The sequence below is a fragment of the Acomys russatus genome, chromosome 25 (assembly GCF_903995435.1).
Source record: "Acomys russatus chromosome 25, mAcoRus1.1, whole genome shotgun sequence".
Lineage (NCBI taxonomy): Eukaryota > Metazoa > Chordata > Mammalia > Rodentia > Muridae > Acomys > Acomys russatus.
The window spans coordinates 43,404,278-43,422,365 of record NC_067161.1 but is presented as its reverse complement, the minus strand read 5'-3'; the positions used below and the strand labels follow the sequence as shown (position 1 = coordinate 43,422,365).

Genomic DNA, 18,088 nt, shown 5'->3' with positions numbered 1-18,088 from the left:
GTCTATGACATTCCCTATATCTCCTATGGTACCCTGGCCTTCCAGATCCCTGAGGCAGAAGCCCTTTGCTCTCAGAGGTGCAGCAGCCAAAACCCAAGGGCCCCTTTTCAGCCCCGCACTCATCCCCACTGGCCCAGCTCAGCCCTAGAGATGAGTGAGGGCTCATCAGTCCTCGCAAGAGAGGCAGGACTGAAGCCTGGATCCATATTCCTTGCCCTAAGATGACGGGTTGTGAGGAGCTGGAAGAGCTGTGTGAGGCACCACATCTGCCCTGCTCCCGTGTTGGATCCAGACGCCTCCCTGTACATACACTGCAAGCCGTTTAAGCCATCGCCACAGCCCCCAAATCTCTGGTTTTATGAGCAATCTAGAAGTCTAGTTGGGCACACTCTACTGGGATAGACTGTTGGAAGGTGGGCGAGGCTGTTTGTTCCAATTCTTCTTAACACCTTTGTGCTTTGGGAATAAAAATGTCCTCTCTCCTCAACGTGTAGAGGGGAGCCCTCTGGGATGAAGCCATGCCTTACTCTAGAGAGAAATTGGAGAAGTGCTTTTGCACCCTGCTTCTGCCGTCTCCTTAAATGCCACAGTGTGCCCTAAGCCCTGTCACCCCTAAGACCTTGTAGCTCCTCAAACCAGTGGAACCCCAGCTTTGATGGTTTCTGCTGCATCCCATCCCATTCACCAGTGCTCCCTGATATGTACCCCCTTCCTGTTGGGCCCCCATTTGATACACTCTCAGGGTTCCTGTGGTGAGATGTGAGATTCCACATCCCCCCACCACCCCTACCACCCCACCCCCACCCCCGTTACCCTCGTGGCAAAGGAGCACTGAGCTTGGGCCATCTACAAAAAAGAGCACTCCCGATAAGTTCAGAAGATAGAGATCAGTAAACTGTCCTCTCCTGAGGCAGGAGAATGTTTCTATGTGTCTCAAACTGCCTGCCCCATGAGGTAGAGCACTAAGGCTGACCACCCGTGCCTTCGTCCTGGCGAAAGCCAGAGGTTGTTTGGCACACTGTTTTGGAGAGAGGTTCATAAACCAGGGCTTGCATGAACATCGGGATTCTGCGTGTCTGTAGGTTGGCTGGCACTTGACCTTTGGGCGTTCTTTTCTCTTGCAGGACCTGGGCATGGAGTCAACCTCCCTGGATGACGTGCTGTACCGCTATGCCAGCTTCAGGAACCTGGTGGACCCCATCACACACGACCTCATCATCAGCCTGGCTCGCTATATCCACTGCCCCAAGCCGGTAGGCAGTTGTGGTCTGAAGTACCCAAGGCCCCAGGGTGTGAAGTGGGCCCCTTTCTGGACAGCACAGACCTGACTATGGTTGCCTAGGGAGTCAGAGCTTTGCTTGGCGGAAAAGAAGCTTCTGGGGTGGCTTCCTCTGGGACCTTGTCTCTGGCTCCTGGAGCTAGCTGCCTAGTGCCAAGATTTAGAGATGGGGGAGAATGGCTCTAGAGGATGGGAGCTGGCCAGGGTTGACGGGGTCAAATAGGAGACAGTAAGAAAAGCCAGTCCTGAGGGTTGGTGGACTAGGAGAGGAGCTAGTTGATGCCAAGAGCCACAGGGAACCAAGTAGCTGAAACTGGGACTCTGGGGAACAGGACGGGAAACAGGCCTCAGCAGAAGCCCTGCAGGTATCATAGCCCTGCCTTTTCTAGAACAGGAAGTGAATTGGCTAAGGGGAAAAAAAAAAAGAAATAGGTGAAATATTACTTTCGTGTCCACTTGAGAGATGAGGAAAAAGAGTCACTGAAGTAGGTGATAAGGTCCCCTCTGCAAACCTGGGCCTGAGCAAGACAGGAAATGCTGACAGCCTCACCAGGCCCAGTGGTACAGGACCAGGACCAGGCTAGGAGAGCCTAGAGCTCCGTACCTTGGCCCCTCCCTTCCGCCTAGGCGATGCTGGGGGTCCATATCAGTCTCATTACTCACTGCAGACTGCTACATAAAGACCATGGCCAGGAGGCTTGTAGACAGAAATTAATTTGTCGCATCTGGCCAGAAGTGCATGTTTGAAGTGTCTGATAGGAGCCCTGTTCTCCATCTCAGGTAGCCGCCTTTGCCTGTGTCTTCACTTGGTGGAAGGTAGGCAGGCAGTACCCAAGACCCCTCTTAGAGTGGCTGGGGCTCCACCCTCATGGTCCAGCCTTCTCCAGAACGCCCCCACCTTGGGGGATAGGGGTACAACCCGTGAGTAGGGCGAGATCACAAGCCCTCAGGGAAAGATCACAAGCCACATCGCTTGATTGCCAGACCTCCATTTTCCACAACCCCGAATGGGCATCAAAGTCCATGCCACTGAGAGCTAAATGAGCTAACTCCTGAGCGATGCCTGCATGGGCTTTGCACATACGCCACCCGTGCACAGAAGCCGATGTAGCATCTGGGTGCCACCGGGGTACTGAAATACTGGGGCAGCAGGTGAGACATGGTCTCCACAGGCCCAGTCTCAGAAAACAGCGAGGTTGCTCCCTCACCAGAGTTTCCAAAGCTAGCAGAATGGGCCCTGCCCTGCTGAAGGTTCAAGGGCCAGCCTTGTATCCTCTAGGACTCTCCCAGGAGGTGGAAAGAATCTCCTCCAAAGGAGGCAGCCTCACCAGGGCCACCTGAGCCATCTGCACCGGCTAGGGGTTGACTGAGACTCCCTCCTCATAGGTCTTTGTATCTGATGCTCTCCTGGTTCCTCAAGTTGTAGCCTAGAAGTTTTAGACAGGGGAGGCGTCATCAGCTATGACATGGGAGTCTGGTCACATCATGGTGGACCAGAAAGGCTAGAACCAGAGACTAGGCTAGCATCTTCGGAAGACCCCCTAGTGACCTTCTGCCAGCAAGGACTCATCTCCTAAAAGTTCCACAACCGCCTAAAACAGTCCACCAGCTGGGAAACAAGCTTTGAAAACATGAGCTGTATGCTGGGTGAACATTTCAGATTCAAACCAAACACCTCCCACTAGACTCCCTTTTAAAGTTCTGTCTTCCAGTGGCACTAAGCTGAGGACCAAGCCTTTATCACACAGCTCTTTGCAGGCATTGAACCTAAATTATCGCCAGGTGTGGTGGCACATGCCTTTGGTCCTAGCACTTGGGAGACAGAGGCAATCAGATGGCTTGAGTTTGAGGCTAGCCTGGTCTACAAAGTAAGTTCCAGGACAGCTAGGGCTCTGATACACAGAGGAGAGAGAGAGAGAGAGAGAGAGAGAGAGAGAGAGAGAGAGAGAGAGAGAGAGAGAGAGAGAGAGAGAGAGAGAGAGAGAGAGAGAGAAGAAAGGAAGAAAAGGATCTAAATTATCCCTTATTTACTTGATGGTTACTCTGCTGTCTTCTTTACCCACTAGAACAGAGACTCTAAGCCTTTAATCCTAGCATTTGGAGGCAGAGGCTGGTGGGTCTCTGTGAGTTCGAGCCTGATCTGTGTAGCTCCAGGCCAGCCATAGCTACACAGTGAGACCCTGTCTTTAAAAATAAAAAATAAAAGACTCTCAAGGATTTTCTATCCATCTCGTTCACAGTTACATCTTATAACAGGCAAGAAGCAACATGTCGTCCTGTTATGGATTTGTGTATGTGTGTGTATATGCATGCATGAAGGGAGGAAGAGAATGTGAGTATGTGTCCAAATGCATGTATGCCCCTGTGTGCATGTGCTCATGGAGATCAAAAGACGGCCTCAGGTGCCTGCTCTTCCTCAGATGCCTTCTACCTTTTGTTTGAAACAAGGTCCCTCATTGGCCTGGAATTTCATCAAGTATGTCAGACTAGCTGCCTCCACCTCCCACCTCACCATGGCTGCAGTTACAACCAGCTACCACAGCAGTAGTCCTCTGACCACCCACACACTGGTCCATATACATACGTACATATCTTAAACTTTTAAATAAATAAAACAAAACTCAAAGGCAAGCATTTGTTGTCAAGCAGTGTCCGCAGGTCAGGAGTTCAAGGCTGCAAGTGTGAGGTTTAACTGAGGCTAGCCTCACTCACATGCACACTCAACCGCTGGTGCCAGGAGGCTTAAGTTTGTTGCCATGTGGGTGTCTACACAGGATTGCTTGAGTGTCCCATGCCATGGAGCTAGCCAGGATACCTGCCCTAGAATTCACTTCTGCCCCTTCTTTTGACGAACCTTGGAAGGAGACTACACTGGGAAGGCTACAAGGAGCAAAGGACGGGGTGGTCTGGGAGGCTCCCACACATGCCAAGTGAGATGACCCTGCCATGTTGCTCCCATGGAACAACCAGAAACAAGGGACAAGAGAGCCTGGTGATGAACTCTCCAGAACATTCCTGTGAGCAGAGAAAAGCCAGCAGGAGGGAGGCTGTCTAAACAGTGTCCAGTGTATGACGTGGAGCAGTCAGAAACTTGACTCACGAATGAATACATTTATGAATGAGGGAAACCTTTGAGCAAAGGACAAGGTTGTTGGAGCCCTAGGTGCTGTTCTAGAGGTGCCTGCGAAATGAAGGTGACAGATGGCGCCTGACAGCTGAGAGACAGGGAAGGCTGCAGGTTGGCCGTGAGCCTCTGAGCATCTTTCCAATAATCACGGAGAAGTCCCTCAAACAAATCCTCCCCTTGTGCTCAAAGACAGTGTCACTGGGCAAGGCGAGAAGGACTACAGTGCCTGGGTTCCTGCCAGTTGCACCATGCCTCTGCTCGTGAGGGGAAGAGCACCTAGGAGTCAATTCCACAATCCAACAGTGAGAGCCTCCTGTGTGGTAATTGCAACTAACAGACACCCATACAGTCCAGTGTCTTGTGAACCCAAAGGCAGCTTACCATTATCAAGGCATTAGAATGACTGAACAAACATGCTGTGTAAGTCCGTCCATACCCCCCCACCCCAATCTGTTTCCTCTTCACAGGGCTCGTTCCCATGCCCCGACACGGTAGGGAATATGGCTAGGACCCCTGTTCACTTGTCAGAGTTCCAGTCCCTAGAAAGTGTCTCATTTTCAAGACCAGGTTCCAGGGAGAGGCAGACCTGCAGGTGCATTAAGACGTTTTCTGGAGCTGGAGAGATGGCTCAGCGGTTAAGAGCACTGACTATTCTTCTTAAAGGACCTGGGTTCAATTCCCAGCACCCACATGGCAGCTCACAGCTGTCTGTAACTCTAAGATCTGACACCCTCACACAGACATACATGCAGGCAAAACACCAATAGACATTAAAAAAATTTTTTTGTACTCACTTTTTAAAATAAATTATTTTTTTTAAAAAAAGACGTTTTCTGGATCAGCTGCCAGGAGCTTAGGGGGATCTGGCTGTCAGTGGTAGATGAGCTAAACTGGGGAAAAAGGAAATTCCCAAGGACAGTGCTAGGCCCAGGGCATGCAGATATGAGTAACCTGCAGTGCTTGCTGTCACACTGTCCCTTGGGTCAGGGTTGCACAAGACAGGGCTGCTCTACACCTGGAGGTAGCTAGGACCATGACACTGAAACTGTCCATGTCTGTCCAGGGCCAGGTTTCTAACAAGGGGAGTAAAGTGGGTAGGTTTGGTAGAAGCACCCCGGCTCAGCCAGGAGGCAATGTCTGGACCCATTCCCTCTTACATGGTGGATGTTGAACCCTGTGCTGCAGTTCCTTCATTTACAAAGTGACAGTTGTTAGGACTGTGCATTCATAGGTGCCCAGGTGAATGGAAGAAATGCATAATGACTTTCAGAGGCTCAGTAAACGTTAAGGGCAGGAGGTATGCCTGGTGCCAGCTGCCGTCTGGGGCCAGGGCAGATCTCAAGCACCACAAAAACAAAACAGTAAGAAACCCACATTGGGGGCTGGAGAGATGGCTCAGTGGTTAAGAGTGCTGCCTGCTCTTCCAGAGGTCCTGAGTTCAATCCCCAGCAACTACATGGTGGCTCACAACCATCTATATGTAATCTGATACCCTCTTCTGCAGATAAAGCACTCATATGCAATAAATAAAAATTAATTTAAAAAATCTTAAAAAGAAAAGAAAAGAAAAAAACCCACATTGTATTTTAGTTCGGACAAGCAGAGGGGAACTCATCTCTGAGTGCTCCGCTGTCAGCTATTGTCCCTGTTGAGCCAATGAGAAGGCCAAATTGACTCCAGCTCTCTCTGGTAGCAGCAGCCTCGCCCTGTGCTCCGCTGCCCCCTGGTGGCCGACGCTGTGCACTATCAGCCCACTTGATGCCTTTGTTCTAAGATTCCGCGGGCTGAGCTTTCCAGCTCAGACAGCTGGAAGGGAGAGTATGGTACCGGTATTCGGAAACGGCGGGAAGTGATTGGAGGAGGAGCCAGAGCAGAGGTCAGTTGTGGGCTTTTGTTTGGGATAGCCTTTTCTGGGAACTGGCAACAGTTCTGTCCTAGAGCATCCAAAAATGATGCTGGGCGTGTCCCCACATCCATCCTTAAGGCCCCTGAGCCCGTGGTTCTCCATTGTAGCTGCACAAAGGAATCACTCTTCCTGCCGGACTAGGATGAGGAAGAGGGGCTTGGGAGGCAGGGGAACAGTCAGAAATAAGCGAGGGAACGGGAGTGAAGACAGACAAAAATGTCTATCGTCGTTTTCCCAGAGTCATGTGTCAGGAAAGCGGAAGGGGGCCGTTCAAGCGACAAAGGGATCAGCAACTGGGAGGAGAGAGAAGAGGTCAGTAGGGGACAGGATATGACTAAGATGTAATAATGTGTGTATGAACGTGTCAGTGTCTCTGGAGGCAGAGGCCAGCAGAATGCCGTGAGTTCGAGGCCAGCCTGATCTACAAAGGGAGTTCAGGACAGGCAAGGCTACACAGAGAAACCCTGTCTCAAAAACAAAACAACAACAAAGGCTTGGCATGGCCTGTCTCGGAGGGAAAAAAGGATCAATGAGCCAGGCATGGTGGCACAGGCTTTTAATCCCAGCACTCAGGAGGCAGGGGCAAGCAAGTTACTGTGAGTTCGAGGCCAGCCTGGTCTCCAAAGTGAGCCCAAGACAGCCAAGGCTACACAGAGAAACCCTGTCTCAGGAAAAGAAAAAGAGTCAATGAAACCTATTATTTTGTACACTAACTAAAAACCTAATCCGCTTCCAGAGGACCTGCCCCCTCACCAGCTGGTTTTTTAAGGTACCCCGGGATTCCAAGGTGGGAATAGAACCCTAGATGTGCCATCTCTGCGTCTTGTCCCAAAGTCAGGTGTCACCATTACCAGTACCCACCACTACTCCTCACCCTGGCCACATCTGTGCCAAGAAAGGCCCTTGCTGGCCATACAGTGGCTGCCAAAGGTGTCTTTAGCCACCCTCTTCCAGGCGCCCCCTGCTTCACTCAGAACTCTTTCTCTGTCCACTTGACTAGTGTTCTCCCAACCCCCCCCCCCAGCTTATTCCATAGCTAGGTGTTCAGCCAGATGCTGAGGAACCCCAGCTGGAGGTCCCACGGGCTCCTCCTATTCAGCTGGTTCCCACAGGAGCGGGTCACTCCCTGCCCTGCCTTCGTGCCTGCTTTTCCTCTGGAGCAGTTGTTGATGTGACAAGTGATATGACTTAAGAGAGAAGGGGTTTATTCTGGCTAACAGTTCAAGGGGACAGTCCATCGTGTGGCGGAAGTCAGGGTGACAGGAGCTTGAAGTAACTGGTCACATTGCATACTCAACAAAATGCGGAGATGCACGTGTGCATCTGCTCAGCTGGCCGAGGCCTCTTTCCTCTTTACTTTACATAATGCTCAGCAGGTAACGCTAAGTCCTGTCACACTTGCTTTCTAACCCAGATTCCCAACCCCTTCATCTGCATTCTGCCCACCCCTTCTCTGACCTATATATGACCTCTGTCACTTTCAGACCCTTCCATGAGCATGGGTCCTGGTCACCTTCTTAGTTCCCAGTCCTCCCTTCCCATAAGAAAATCCTAGGATATAAGCCTCACCCACCATTCCGCTCTACTGACTCGCCTGCCACGCCCAGTGATGTCTCCTCTTGCCTGTGTCACCTGTACCCACCCTATGTCACTAGGCTAAGAGAATCTAAGTCTAGGACTGATGTCTACTCCAGGGGTTTGGTGAGACTGCCTGGAGAGGACATTCCAGCTTGTCAGGCAGGCTGAAGCAGAGGGAGCAGCGAGCCTGGGAGGAGCTAGAAGGTCCCTTCTAGAGCATTCCTGTCCCTCCCTGGCCACGCTTGGAGGCCTCACTTCTCCAGACCTTCAGTGGCAGGCTCTCTCCTCTCTTGTCCACTGACTGGCTCAGAGATTCTTCTCTTGGCGTCTGTCAGTCACAGCTCACTGAATCTCGCTTCCCTCCACTGTATAACGAGTGAGGAGCCGGGCGTGGTGGCGCACGCCTTTAATCCCAGCACTCGGGAGGCAGAGGCAGGCGGATCCCTGTGAGTTCGAGGCCAGCCTGGTCTACAAAGTGAGTCCAGGATGGCCAAGGCTACACAGAGAAACCCTATCTCAAAAAAAACAAACAAACAAAAAAACACAAGAGTGAGGAGAGTGTGCAGTGCTGTGCGGTATGGGCATGCTGTAAAGCCCTGGTTTGGTGTCTGTGCCGGAATCCAGGTGAGAAAAAGAAAGGTTCAGACAAGTGGGAGCGTCGAGGTGGCCAGATGGGGCCAGGCCAGATTCTCACTTGTTTGTTTGTTTCCTTTCTTTCTTCCTTTCTTTCTTTCTTTCTTTCTTTCTTTCTTTTTTTTTTTTTTTTTTTTTTTTTTTTTTTTTTTTTTTTTTTTTTTTGTTTGTTTGTTGTTTGTTTTTTGTTTTTTGGGGGTTTTTTTTTTGTTTTGTTTTGTTTGACAAGGTTAGTCTGTATAGACCTGGATTTCGTGGAACAGTCTGTAGATCAGGCTGGCTTCAAACTCACAGAGATCTTTCTCCCTTCGCCTCTCAAGTCCCAGAATTAAAGACGTGTGCCACTGCTGCCTGGCTTTATATTGATTTCCTAGCCCTCAATTCTCCAGAATGTGACTGCATTCAAAGACAGGACATTTCAAAGTAGTTAAAGTAAAAACGAGGCCATGTGAGTGGGCTTGCTTAAAGCCAATATAGCTGGGTATTCAGAAGAAGTGATTAGGGCACAGACATGTCCACAGGAAAGATCGATGTGAGGATGCAGGGGGAATCCTTTACAGAAGGCTAGGAAAGGCCGCATCTTGGCTTTCTGACCTCTACAACAGTGAGAACATTAATTTCTGTCATTTAAGTCACTGGACTATACACTGAAAGATTTAACAGAACCAACTCTATTTCAAGGAGAATCAATTCAGCACAGCCCTGTGCCAGCTCTGAGCTGGGTGGAGACGTGTGAGGCCCAACCCAGGAGTTGGGGACGGTGTCAAGAATCAGCTTTCAGTCCTGTTGTCACTGCTGATGGAGAAGCAGAACACGAACACAGAAGCCAGGCCTGGTGGCGCACGCCTTTAATCCCAGCATTCAGGAGGCAAAGGCAGGTGGGGTAGAGGGGGTCTTTGTGAGTTCGAGACCAGCCTGGTCTACACAGAGAGTCCAGGAGCACCAAGGCCACACAGAGAAACCCTGTCTGGAAAAACCAAAAACAAACAAGACAAGAACAACATGGGCCAAATTCTGTGATTGTGTGGGTTCCATGTCTTGGTTCAGTGCGTGGCCTTGAATGAATTAATGTGGCCTCTCTGCCTTCAGCTCTCATCTGGGAGACAGGTAGCGACACCAGCTGCACAGGGGTGTGGGAGGCTTCACACACACAGAAAGAGAAAAAGAACAGAACAGAAAAGAAAAAAGGGAAACTATATAATCATTGAAGGGACACAAACTTAAATGATGAAAGAGGGCTGGAGAAATGGCTAAGCAATTAAGAGCACTGGCTGCTCTTGAAGAGGACTCAGGTTCGACTCCCAGCACCCACATAGTAGCTAACAGTCATCTGTAACTCCAGTTCCAGGGACTCTAACTCCCCCTTTCTGGCCTCTGTGGGTACTACATACATACAAACAAAACATCCACATGAAATTTTTAAAAATTAATGCTGGGACTGGAGAGATGGCTCAGTGGTTAAAAGCACTGGCTGCTCTTCCAGAGGTCCCTGGTTCAATTCCCAGCACTCACATGGAAGCTCACAACTGTTTGTAACTCTAATTTCAGGAGATCTGTCACCTTCATAGACAAACATGCAGGAAAAACACCAATACACATAAAATAAAAATAAGTTTCTCTCTCTCTCTTTTTTTTTTTTTTTTAATTAATGCTAGGGCTGGAGAGGTGGCTCAGAAGTTAAGAGCACTGGCTCCTCTTCCACAGTCCTGAGATCAATTCCCAAAAACCACATGGTGCCTCATAACCATCTATAATGAGATCTGGTGCCCTCTTCTGGTGTGCAGGCACGCATGCAGGCAGAACATTGTATACATAATAAATAAATCTTTTTTTTTTATTAATGTTGATGAAGCACACAGGTAGTGTAGATGGACAGATTGCACTGGGAAAGAATCCTCTCAGATGTCTGTTTTCCCACTTTCAGGAAGGACATAAGTAAAAATAAGATACTTTATTATTATGTGAAATACACGAATCTTTGTTCATGTGCTTCTTAGGAGGCACTTAAAGATATGGCCCAGTGGCACATGCCTGTAATCCTAGCACTGGGGGGAGGGGCAAGAGGCAGGTGGATCTCGAGGCCAGCCTGGTCTACAAAGCAAGTCTAGGACAGCCATGGTTACACAGAGAAACCCTGCCTCGGAAAACAAAACAACAACAAAAGATACGTTGTGCAAGTGAATGAATCTCAATACTGTGAGTTGGCAGGGCCCGTACAATGTCCTGCTCAACCGGTCTGTTCCATCCAGTCATGGTCAGACCACCTGCAAACGCGGGCTTCTTATGTAAATGTCGGGTTTTCCACCGATAGTGATTAATTGTCAAGGCAGAGGCTCAGAGAGCATCTCGGTAGGAGAGCACTTGCTGAACGTTTGAGGTCCTGGGTTTGATTCTCAACAACACACACACACACACACACACACACACACACACACACCTTGCTCCTGCTGCTCCTGCCAAAGCTGCTCACTGGGGCCAACAGATCAGGGCTCTCTTGTGCTGAGCTTACAGGGAGCCAGGGAGTCTCAAGTGGGAGTCAGGGCACCTCCAAGTCCTCCAGGGACACCTCACAGACCTGTGCCTGTGATTGTCTCTGCAGGAAGGGGATGCATTGGGCGCCATGGAGAAGCTGTGCCGGCAGCTGACCTACCACCTTAGTCCTCATTCACAATGGAGGCGGCACCGAGGGTGGTGAAGAGGAAGCCACAGGCCTGGTGAGTGGCCGTCCCTGTAGTCCTGCCCTGCCCCAGCCCTGCTGACTGATGCCCTTCCTGAGGCACCAGAGTGGGTAGCAATAAATCCTGCTTAAAGGAGGTAAGACCATGCTGGATTTAAGGACCAAGGAAGTGACTTGGTCATTTCAGGTACATGCAAGATGCTGAAAAGGACATCCCTGGGATGGGAACTGGCAAGTATGGCCCCCCCAGGTAGGCAGGTGGGGATGGGACATGAATTTCTAGTTCCCAGTGTTCCTAGTACTTGGGACGGAAGCGAGGCATGGTGGTATACCTCTGCAATCCTGTACTTTGGAGGCTGAGGCAAGAAAATTGCCTCAGGTTGTGGCCATCACAACCCACTTCCAGAAAGTTCCCTGGGTCCTGCCAGGGGACCCAGTTTTGAGCCCTGTCTCTCAGCATGTAGCAGTGAGGACCCTCCAGGGTTTTACAATCTCTAGAGACCAAGAGGCTAGAGGGCTTGAGACACAATATACAGGGTCTTGTGGCGGGAAGCAAGTGGACACAGGCTGAGAGGCAGGCTTCCCGAAGGAGGAAGCGCTCCCGCTCTTTGCTTTTTTGTTGTTGTTTTTGTTTTTCCCAAAACAGGGTTTCTCTGCGTAGCCTTGGCTGTCCTGGACTCCCTTTGTAGACCAGGGCTGCCTGGAACTCACAACGATCCACTTGCCTCTGCCTCCCCAGTGCTGGGATTAAAGGCCTGTGCCACCACTGCCCGGCGCACTCCGGCATTTTGCAAATGACACAGGTGAGTGGCCTGCCTGCTCAAAGACTGGCAAGGTCCTGGTGCTGTGCCCAGATCATCCTGGCAGCTCCCAGGGGACTGGAAAGGACAAGACACCTAACAAGAGCAACTTTAGGGGAAGAAGCATTGTCTGACTTACAATTCCAGTTTACAGTCTATCATGACAAAGTCAATGGCAGGAAAACTGAAGCCACTAGTCACGCTCAGTCAGGAGCAGCAGGCGCGCATGCTTAACTCTCAGCTTTGCCCACTCAGTCCTGGCCCCCACCCAGAGAATAACACTGCCTAAAGGACCTGGTTTTCCTGTTTCAGTTAACTCACTTATCCAGACACACACGCACGCACGCACGCACGCACAGACATGCCCACAGGTCAACCTGATTTACACATTATTGAGGCTCCTCTTCCCAGGTGATTCTAGGTTGTTTAAGTCACCAGTTAAGGGCTCAGTGAGTTAGAGCACCAGCTGTGCTTGCAGGGGACTGGGGTTTCATATTCCTAGCACCCACATGGAGGCTCACAACCATCTGTAACTCCAGTGGACCCAACACCATTCTGGCTTCCTCCAGCAGCAAAGGTCCACCACATAAGTAACTAATTAATAAAATATTCAAACCAATTATGCATATGTGTGTATGTCTATGTAGTAATATAGAGGCGCGAGCACAGGCGCCCTCAGAGGCTTGAGCAACAGTTCTCAGCCTGTGGGTCGTGACCCTTTTGGGGGTCGCATATCAGGTATCTACATTGATTCCTAACAGCAGCAAATTACCGTTATGAAGTAGCACAGACCTTAATTAACTAGCTAGAGGGCACAGGGTAGGAAACTAAGGGATTAAGAGGAAACTGCAAGGTTATCATGGAAACAGGCTTGGAGAGCTGCTGGAATAGCAGCCTCATGCTCTGCCCACCTGCTCAGCCGGAAGCAGATGCTGGGGCCCCACAAGAAAGAGGATGCCCTAGCTCCTCCATCCTGGCAGGGAGAGAACTGAGGTCTCAGGTCAGAATTAAGCTGTGGTGATGCTGCCTCCATTAAAGTCCTGCCCTGCTTGCTTTAACCTGCTGTTCCCTTTCTTTCAGTCTTAAGGCCCTCCTAGCTGGGAATCCTCCAGACAACATGGTGGATCTGTCAGGCATTCCTCTGACTTCCCGTGACCTGGAACGTGTGACCAACTACCTTCAGCGCTGCGGAGAGCAAGTGGACAGTGTGGAGCTAGGCTTCACGGGCCTCACGGATGACATGGTCCTGCAGCTACTGCCAGCACTCAGTACCCTGCCTCGCCTCACCACACTAGCCCTCAATGGCAACCGATTGACCAGGGCTCTGCTGAGGGACCTCACTGACACCCTGAAGGACCCCAGCAAATTCCCCAACGTCACATGGATTGACCTGGGCAACAATGTGGACATCTTCTCTTTACCCCAGCCTTTCCTGCTCAGCCTGCGCAAAGCGGTCTCCAAAACAGGGTCACCTGCCAACCATCCTGGAGCTGGGGGAGGGGCCAGGTACTGGGGAAGAGGCTAGGGAGGCTACAAGTCAGCAGGACCCTGGAGGAAGCCCTGTGACACCTGCTGAAGACCATGAAAGTAGGGAGGCTGTGATTCAGACTTGACATGGATATACGGGTCCTAACCAGGAGGCTCTACTAGATGATCAAGGGAGGTTCGGGGCTCCTCCCACCAGGAGGATATGCGGGCGCACAGTTGACCCAGCTGCCAGGGATGTCCTCAACCCCAACTGAGTACCTGCCTCAAGGAACTTTGATGTCTCCATTCAGCTGTTCCCTCAGATTTGTGCATCTGGACCAAGTGTTCTCCATTGGGGCCAATTAAAATTCAGGTAGATATATCACAGACCATTTAAGGAAAAGACCCTTGGAGCATCTACCCATCTTAATCCCCAGGGCATTCTTGAAGGTGGTTTTGAACATTTAAGTATGGAAAGTCCAGTCCAAGCTACAGACCTCCCTTTCCCTGGCTGCCAGGCTTACTGTGCAGGGCAGTACTGTGCCTAATCCCCTCACCCAGCTACCTGCTGTGTAGAAGACCCCTCCCCAGAATTTAGCCCTGGAGTGGCTTTCCAAGAACCTCAATTAAAGGCCTAGTTTAGAGGGAAAGCTGGGCTCACACCCACCATTTCCCCAGAAGCACTCCTAGTCCATGAGCAACACCTACAAGACAACTGTTCTGAATTAAGGGATCAGACCTGGTGGACAAAAAAAACCAATTATGGGAAAGGGCAGCCTTACAGGGCCAGCAGGATGTGGGCAAGCTGGGGTCCTTAATCGGTACTTCACAAATGCAGCCAAGGAGATAGGGAGTGCGTGTGGTGCCTTACTTGCTTTGGAATTTTTGCCCAAGTCTTAGGTTGTAAAAGCAGTTTAGACTGGCCAGAAGTTTACAGTGCTGAAGATGGGCTGCTTAACTTAACACCAGACACTCACGTGAACTCTTCAAATACATGTGAAGGATCAAAGCCAAAGACCACGCTCATTAATGGTCACTGCACACACTGCTTAATGAATTCACCCAATACACTGGCAATCAATTTTATAAACAAAAATATTATAGAAAGGTAGAGCTCCTGTGGGGTCAGGACTAACAATGTGCCTGGCCAGAGCCAAGTTGGCAGACCCATCTTTGGCATGCTTTCAAGGTTTGAAGAGACTGCTGTCAGGATCTTGAGGTGAAGGCTGGACTCCTCTGGGGATATAGCCTGCAAAGGAACTACATTCAGAATCATTCCTTCCCTGACCAGTGGCATTTAGAACCTTTAAAGACATCTTCAGAAAACCATAGGGTCACCACTTCCAATCTGCCGGTAATTCCAGCTGTATTTAGGTGATCTCATCATTTGATATCTTTTTCAGAGCAGTGACAACTAGTACAGGTCAAACGTACCTCCTTTGCTGTTGAGGCCTGCGCAAGCACAAGCTGCACTCCAGCACTCCTTTCTAGAACTTGAGAAAATGGACACTCCTAAAATGGATTGCAGAAGCAGGGTGTTATTTCACATCTTAGACAGCACAGGGGGAATTATTCTTCAAGTTACTAAAATGCAATTCTGATTAGCCACCAGTCAGGGGGCTCTTGCCAAACCAGCCCAGCTGGGTTCAATCCATGGGTCCCTAACGGTAGCATCTGCTGTCCAGATCACCACATAGGCTTTTAACCTAAATTAATGGCTCAAAGCTTACAGCACAGGATCAGGTTTGACTCCCAGCACTCAGTGAATTCACAACCACCTTTTCTAGCCTCCACGGCCACCAGACACACACACGAGTTGAAAGCTCACCTCAGGGGAGGCCAAGGCTGCTGACAATCTCCCACTCTGAACGAAATTTCCAACCTGGAGGAGTACAGCGGCTGTTAAACTTCGGACCGAGTCAGATCCTAAACACCAGCAACTGGCGAGGGCTTGACTAGTCAGCCAAGAGCAGTTATCGTCAGTTATCGGCTTCTGACGGCACTTCCTACAAGCGATCTCATCACAGCAGTCAAGCATTCCATCGCCCCACCCCAGCAGGTTAGTTTCAGCCATTAAGTGGAGACCCATCTTCACCACCCCACCTGGTAACAATACAGTACAGGGAAAGGCCTCTCGCCCGCCGAGCCATCTCCAGCATAAAGCATGGACTCAAGTGCAATCCTTACTTTAGGGTTGTGCCTGGAACACACTACTCAGTAACGACGCATGTAGAGGGCGACACTGTAACTTTAGCCACAGCAAAGGTTCCCGAAACTCTTACCTCATAGTCGGGTACTGCTCCTGCACCACGTCGTCAAGACCGCGTCTGAAAGGTTAAAAGATTAACGATCAAGAGGCAAGTCCAACACTCGTGTTCACCACTGAGCCGCCGAGGCTTGAGCGACTGCAGTCAGCTAAATAGGGACGTCGTCACTTGTCGCTTCGGACGGCACTTCCTATTGGTACTATCATCAGGGCAGTCGACACCCAGCCCACGCGCGGCGCCCCACGACACAACCCCCCGACTTACCAGGCTCCCCTAGGTCTGCATGGCGCCCAACGGCGGAGCTGGAGGCCGGACGTGGGCTCAGCATCGCTCCGCTCGGCTCCACTAGGCTCAGGGACAGACGACAGAGAAACAGAACGAAGGATCCCATGGTGTCCGCAGAGAGGCACCAACGCGTGCGCGCCCTCTTCTTAAGGTCTCGGAATAGACCACTCCTCACCCGAGGGGGGTGAGGGCGGCAAAGGCTCACGGGAACTCCCAGCAGGCTTAGTCATAGCCCCGCCTCGCTACCCAGGTCTCCCCCCCCCCCGGTCCGTTGAGCGAGTGGTCTCCGCCGCCCCAGGGATTCTGGGTAGCTAGGAGCCCGGCGAGTCCCAGCGCGCCTGCGTGAAGGTTTAATTGCGGCTTCGGGCCCGCCACTTCTCCGTGTCGTGGTGGGTTTCCCCCGCGGTTTTTCAGTGTTTTGTTAATTCGTGTCGCGTTTCAAAACGTGGACTCGGACCTAACAGTACAGGCCTGTAATCACAACTACTGCTTAGGCGCCCGAGGCAGGAATTCGAGTTCAGTTTGGGCAATTTAGTGATCCTCTATCTCAGAATAAAAAAAAAAAAAGCGGGCCAAGATAATCTGGTTGGGTGTTCGAAGACATTGGCTGTTCTGAGGCTCACCTGAGATATCACGCCCGAAACTGCATTCAAAGACAGTAAAGAAACAGCGGCTGCTGCTAAGTGTAATGATTTGGGCCATTCTGCACAGACTTATCTTTTAGCATGTCCACGGAAAATTCTAGACCCTACGCAGACAGCCCTTACCACTTCATTAGAATCAAGAGGAGCTCTTGCTTGCTCTATTTCCGTTCTTGCTTTGTTCCCTTTCCACTGAGATTTTTGCATCGGGCTTCTCTCTGCTGATGCTATCTATCCCTTCAGGATCTGGGCATGTTCTGGCTTAAGAGTTGGGAACGTAGCTCAGAAAAGTTTCCCTAGCTAACACGAAGTTCTGAGCTCCATCCTCAGCACCTCAAACTGGGTACTGTAACAAACTTCCAAGCTCATCTGGGCATGGTGGCGCACGCCTTTAATCCCAGCACTCAGCACTCGAGAGGCAGGGGGATCGCTGTGAGTTCAGGGCCAGCCTGGTCTACAGAGTGAGTCCAGGACTACAAGAGAAACCCTGTCTCCAAAAACCTTCCAAGTTCTGGGGATGTGGAGGCAGCAGCAGAATCAGAAATTCAAGGTCATGTGCAGCTACTTAGAGAGTCTGAGGACAGCCTGGGATCCTAGCACTCAGTAGCCTCGAGGAGGGTTCTTGTAAGTGCAAGACCAACTTGGTCTGCAGAATGGAATCCTGTCTCAAAACACCTCAGTGCAAAGTCTGATAGAACTATTATATATGGCCAGGCAAAGGTGGCACACGCCCTTAATCCCATAATTTGGGAGGCAGAGGCAGGCGGGTCTCTCTGTGTGGCCATGGCTGTCCTGGACTTGCTTGGTAGACCAAGCTGGCCTTGAACTCACAGCGATCAGCTTGCCTCTGCCTCCCAAGCGCTGGGATTAAAGGCGTGTGCCACCACGCCCAGCTTCAAAAAAAATTTTTTTTTGTTTTCGAGACAGGATCTGCCTTCCTCTGCCTCCTGAGTGCTAAGCCACTGCCGCCACTGCCCAACTTGGAAGTGTAGTTACAGAACATTTGGAAAGTAGGGACCTCAATTGGCAAGTTACAGCAGAGGGGGCTCTCTGCTGCGTAGGCTTCAGGTGCTACCCTGTGACCTTTTCAGTTTTAGGATTTGTGGAAACTAGTGGTCTGCTAACAATAGTAGTGTGAGGTTTTCTTTTTTATTTTATCTTATTGGGTTTCGAGACAGGGTTTCTCTGTGTAGCCTTGGCTATCCTGGACTCACTTTGTAGACCAGGCTGGCCTCCAACTCACAGAGATCCAAAAATTGATCTTGTGCCAGGCAGTGGTGGCACGCGCCCTTTTTTTTTTAATCTATTATTATGTATACCGTGCTCTGCCTGCACATACACCTACAGGCCAGAAGAGAGCATCAGATTGCATTATAGATGGTTGTGAGCCACCATGTGGTTGCTGGGAATTGAACTCAGGACCTCTAG

At 50.6% G+C, this 18,088-nt stretch overlaps 2 protein-coding genes, 1 long non-coding RNA gene and 3 other non-coding genes across 6 annotated transcripts in view; 2 read left to right on the top strand and 4 right to left on the bottom strand.

Moving 5' to 3' along the window:
- LOC127208831 (leucine-rich repeat-containing protein 75A) overlaps window positions 1-18,088 on the top strand; it is an 82,879-nt gene that overhangs the window by 29,948 nt on the left and 34,843 nt on the right. Inside the window, exon 2 of the mRNA XM_051168472.1 lies at window positions 1,125-1,253. Coding sequence (XP_051024429.1) covers window positions 1,125-1,253 — 129 coding nt within the window. The remainder of the gene's footprint in view (window positions 1-1,124; window positions 1,254-18,088) is intronic.
- On the top strand, window positions 13,020-13,582 carry LOC127208832 (leucine-rich repeat-containing protein 75A-like). The gene has a single exon (XM_051168473.1). The coding sequence runs from the start codon at window positions 13,118-13,120 to the stop codon at window positions 13,523-13,525; it is 408 nt and encodes a 135-aa protein (XP_051024430.1). The 5' UTR covers window positions 13,020-13,117; the 3' UTR covers window positions 13,526-13,582.
- Window positions 14,784-14,856, bottom strand: LOC127208874 (small nucleolar RNA SNORD65). Its single transcript, XR_007833139.1, has one exon. It is a non-coding gene; the product is annotated as a small nucleolar RNA SNORD65 (small nucleolar RNA).
- On the bottom strand, window positions 14,923-15,807 carry LOC127208836 (uncharacterized). Its single transcript, XR_007833117.1, has 3 exons — window positions 15,750-15,807; window positions 15,296-15,349; window positions 14,923-14,979 (listed from the first exon to the last, which is right to left on the bottom strand). It is a non-coding gene; the product is annotated as an uncharacterized LOC127208836 (long non-coding RNA).
- On the bottom strand, window positions 15,425-15,496 carry LOC127208846 (small nucleolar RNA SNORD49). The gene has a single exon (XR_007833119.1). It is a non-coding gene; the product is annotated as a small nucleolar RNA SNORD49 (small nucleolar RNA).
- On the bottom strand, window positions 15,877-15,947 carry LOC127208848 (small nucleolar RNA SNORD49). Its single transcript, XR_007833121.1, has one exon. It is a non-coding gene; the product is annotated as a small nucleolar RNA SNORD49 (small nucleolar RNA).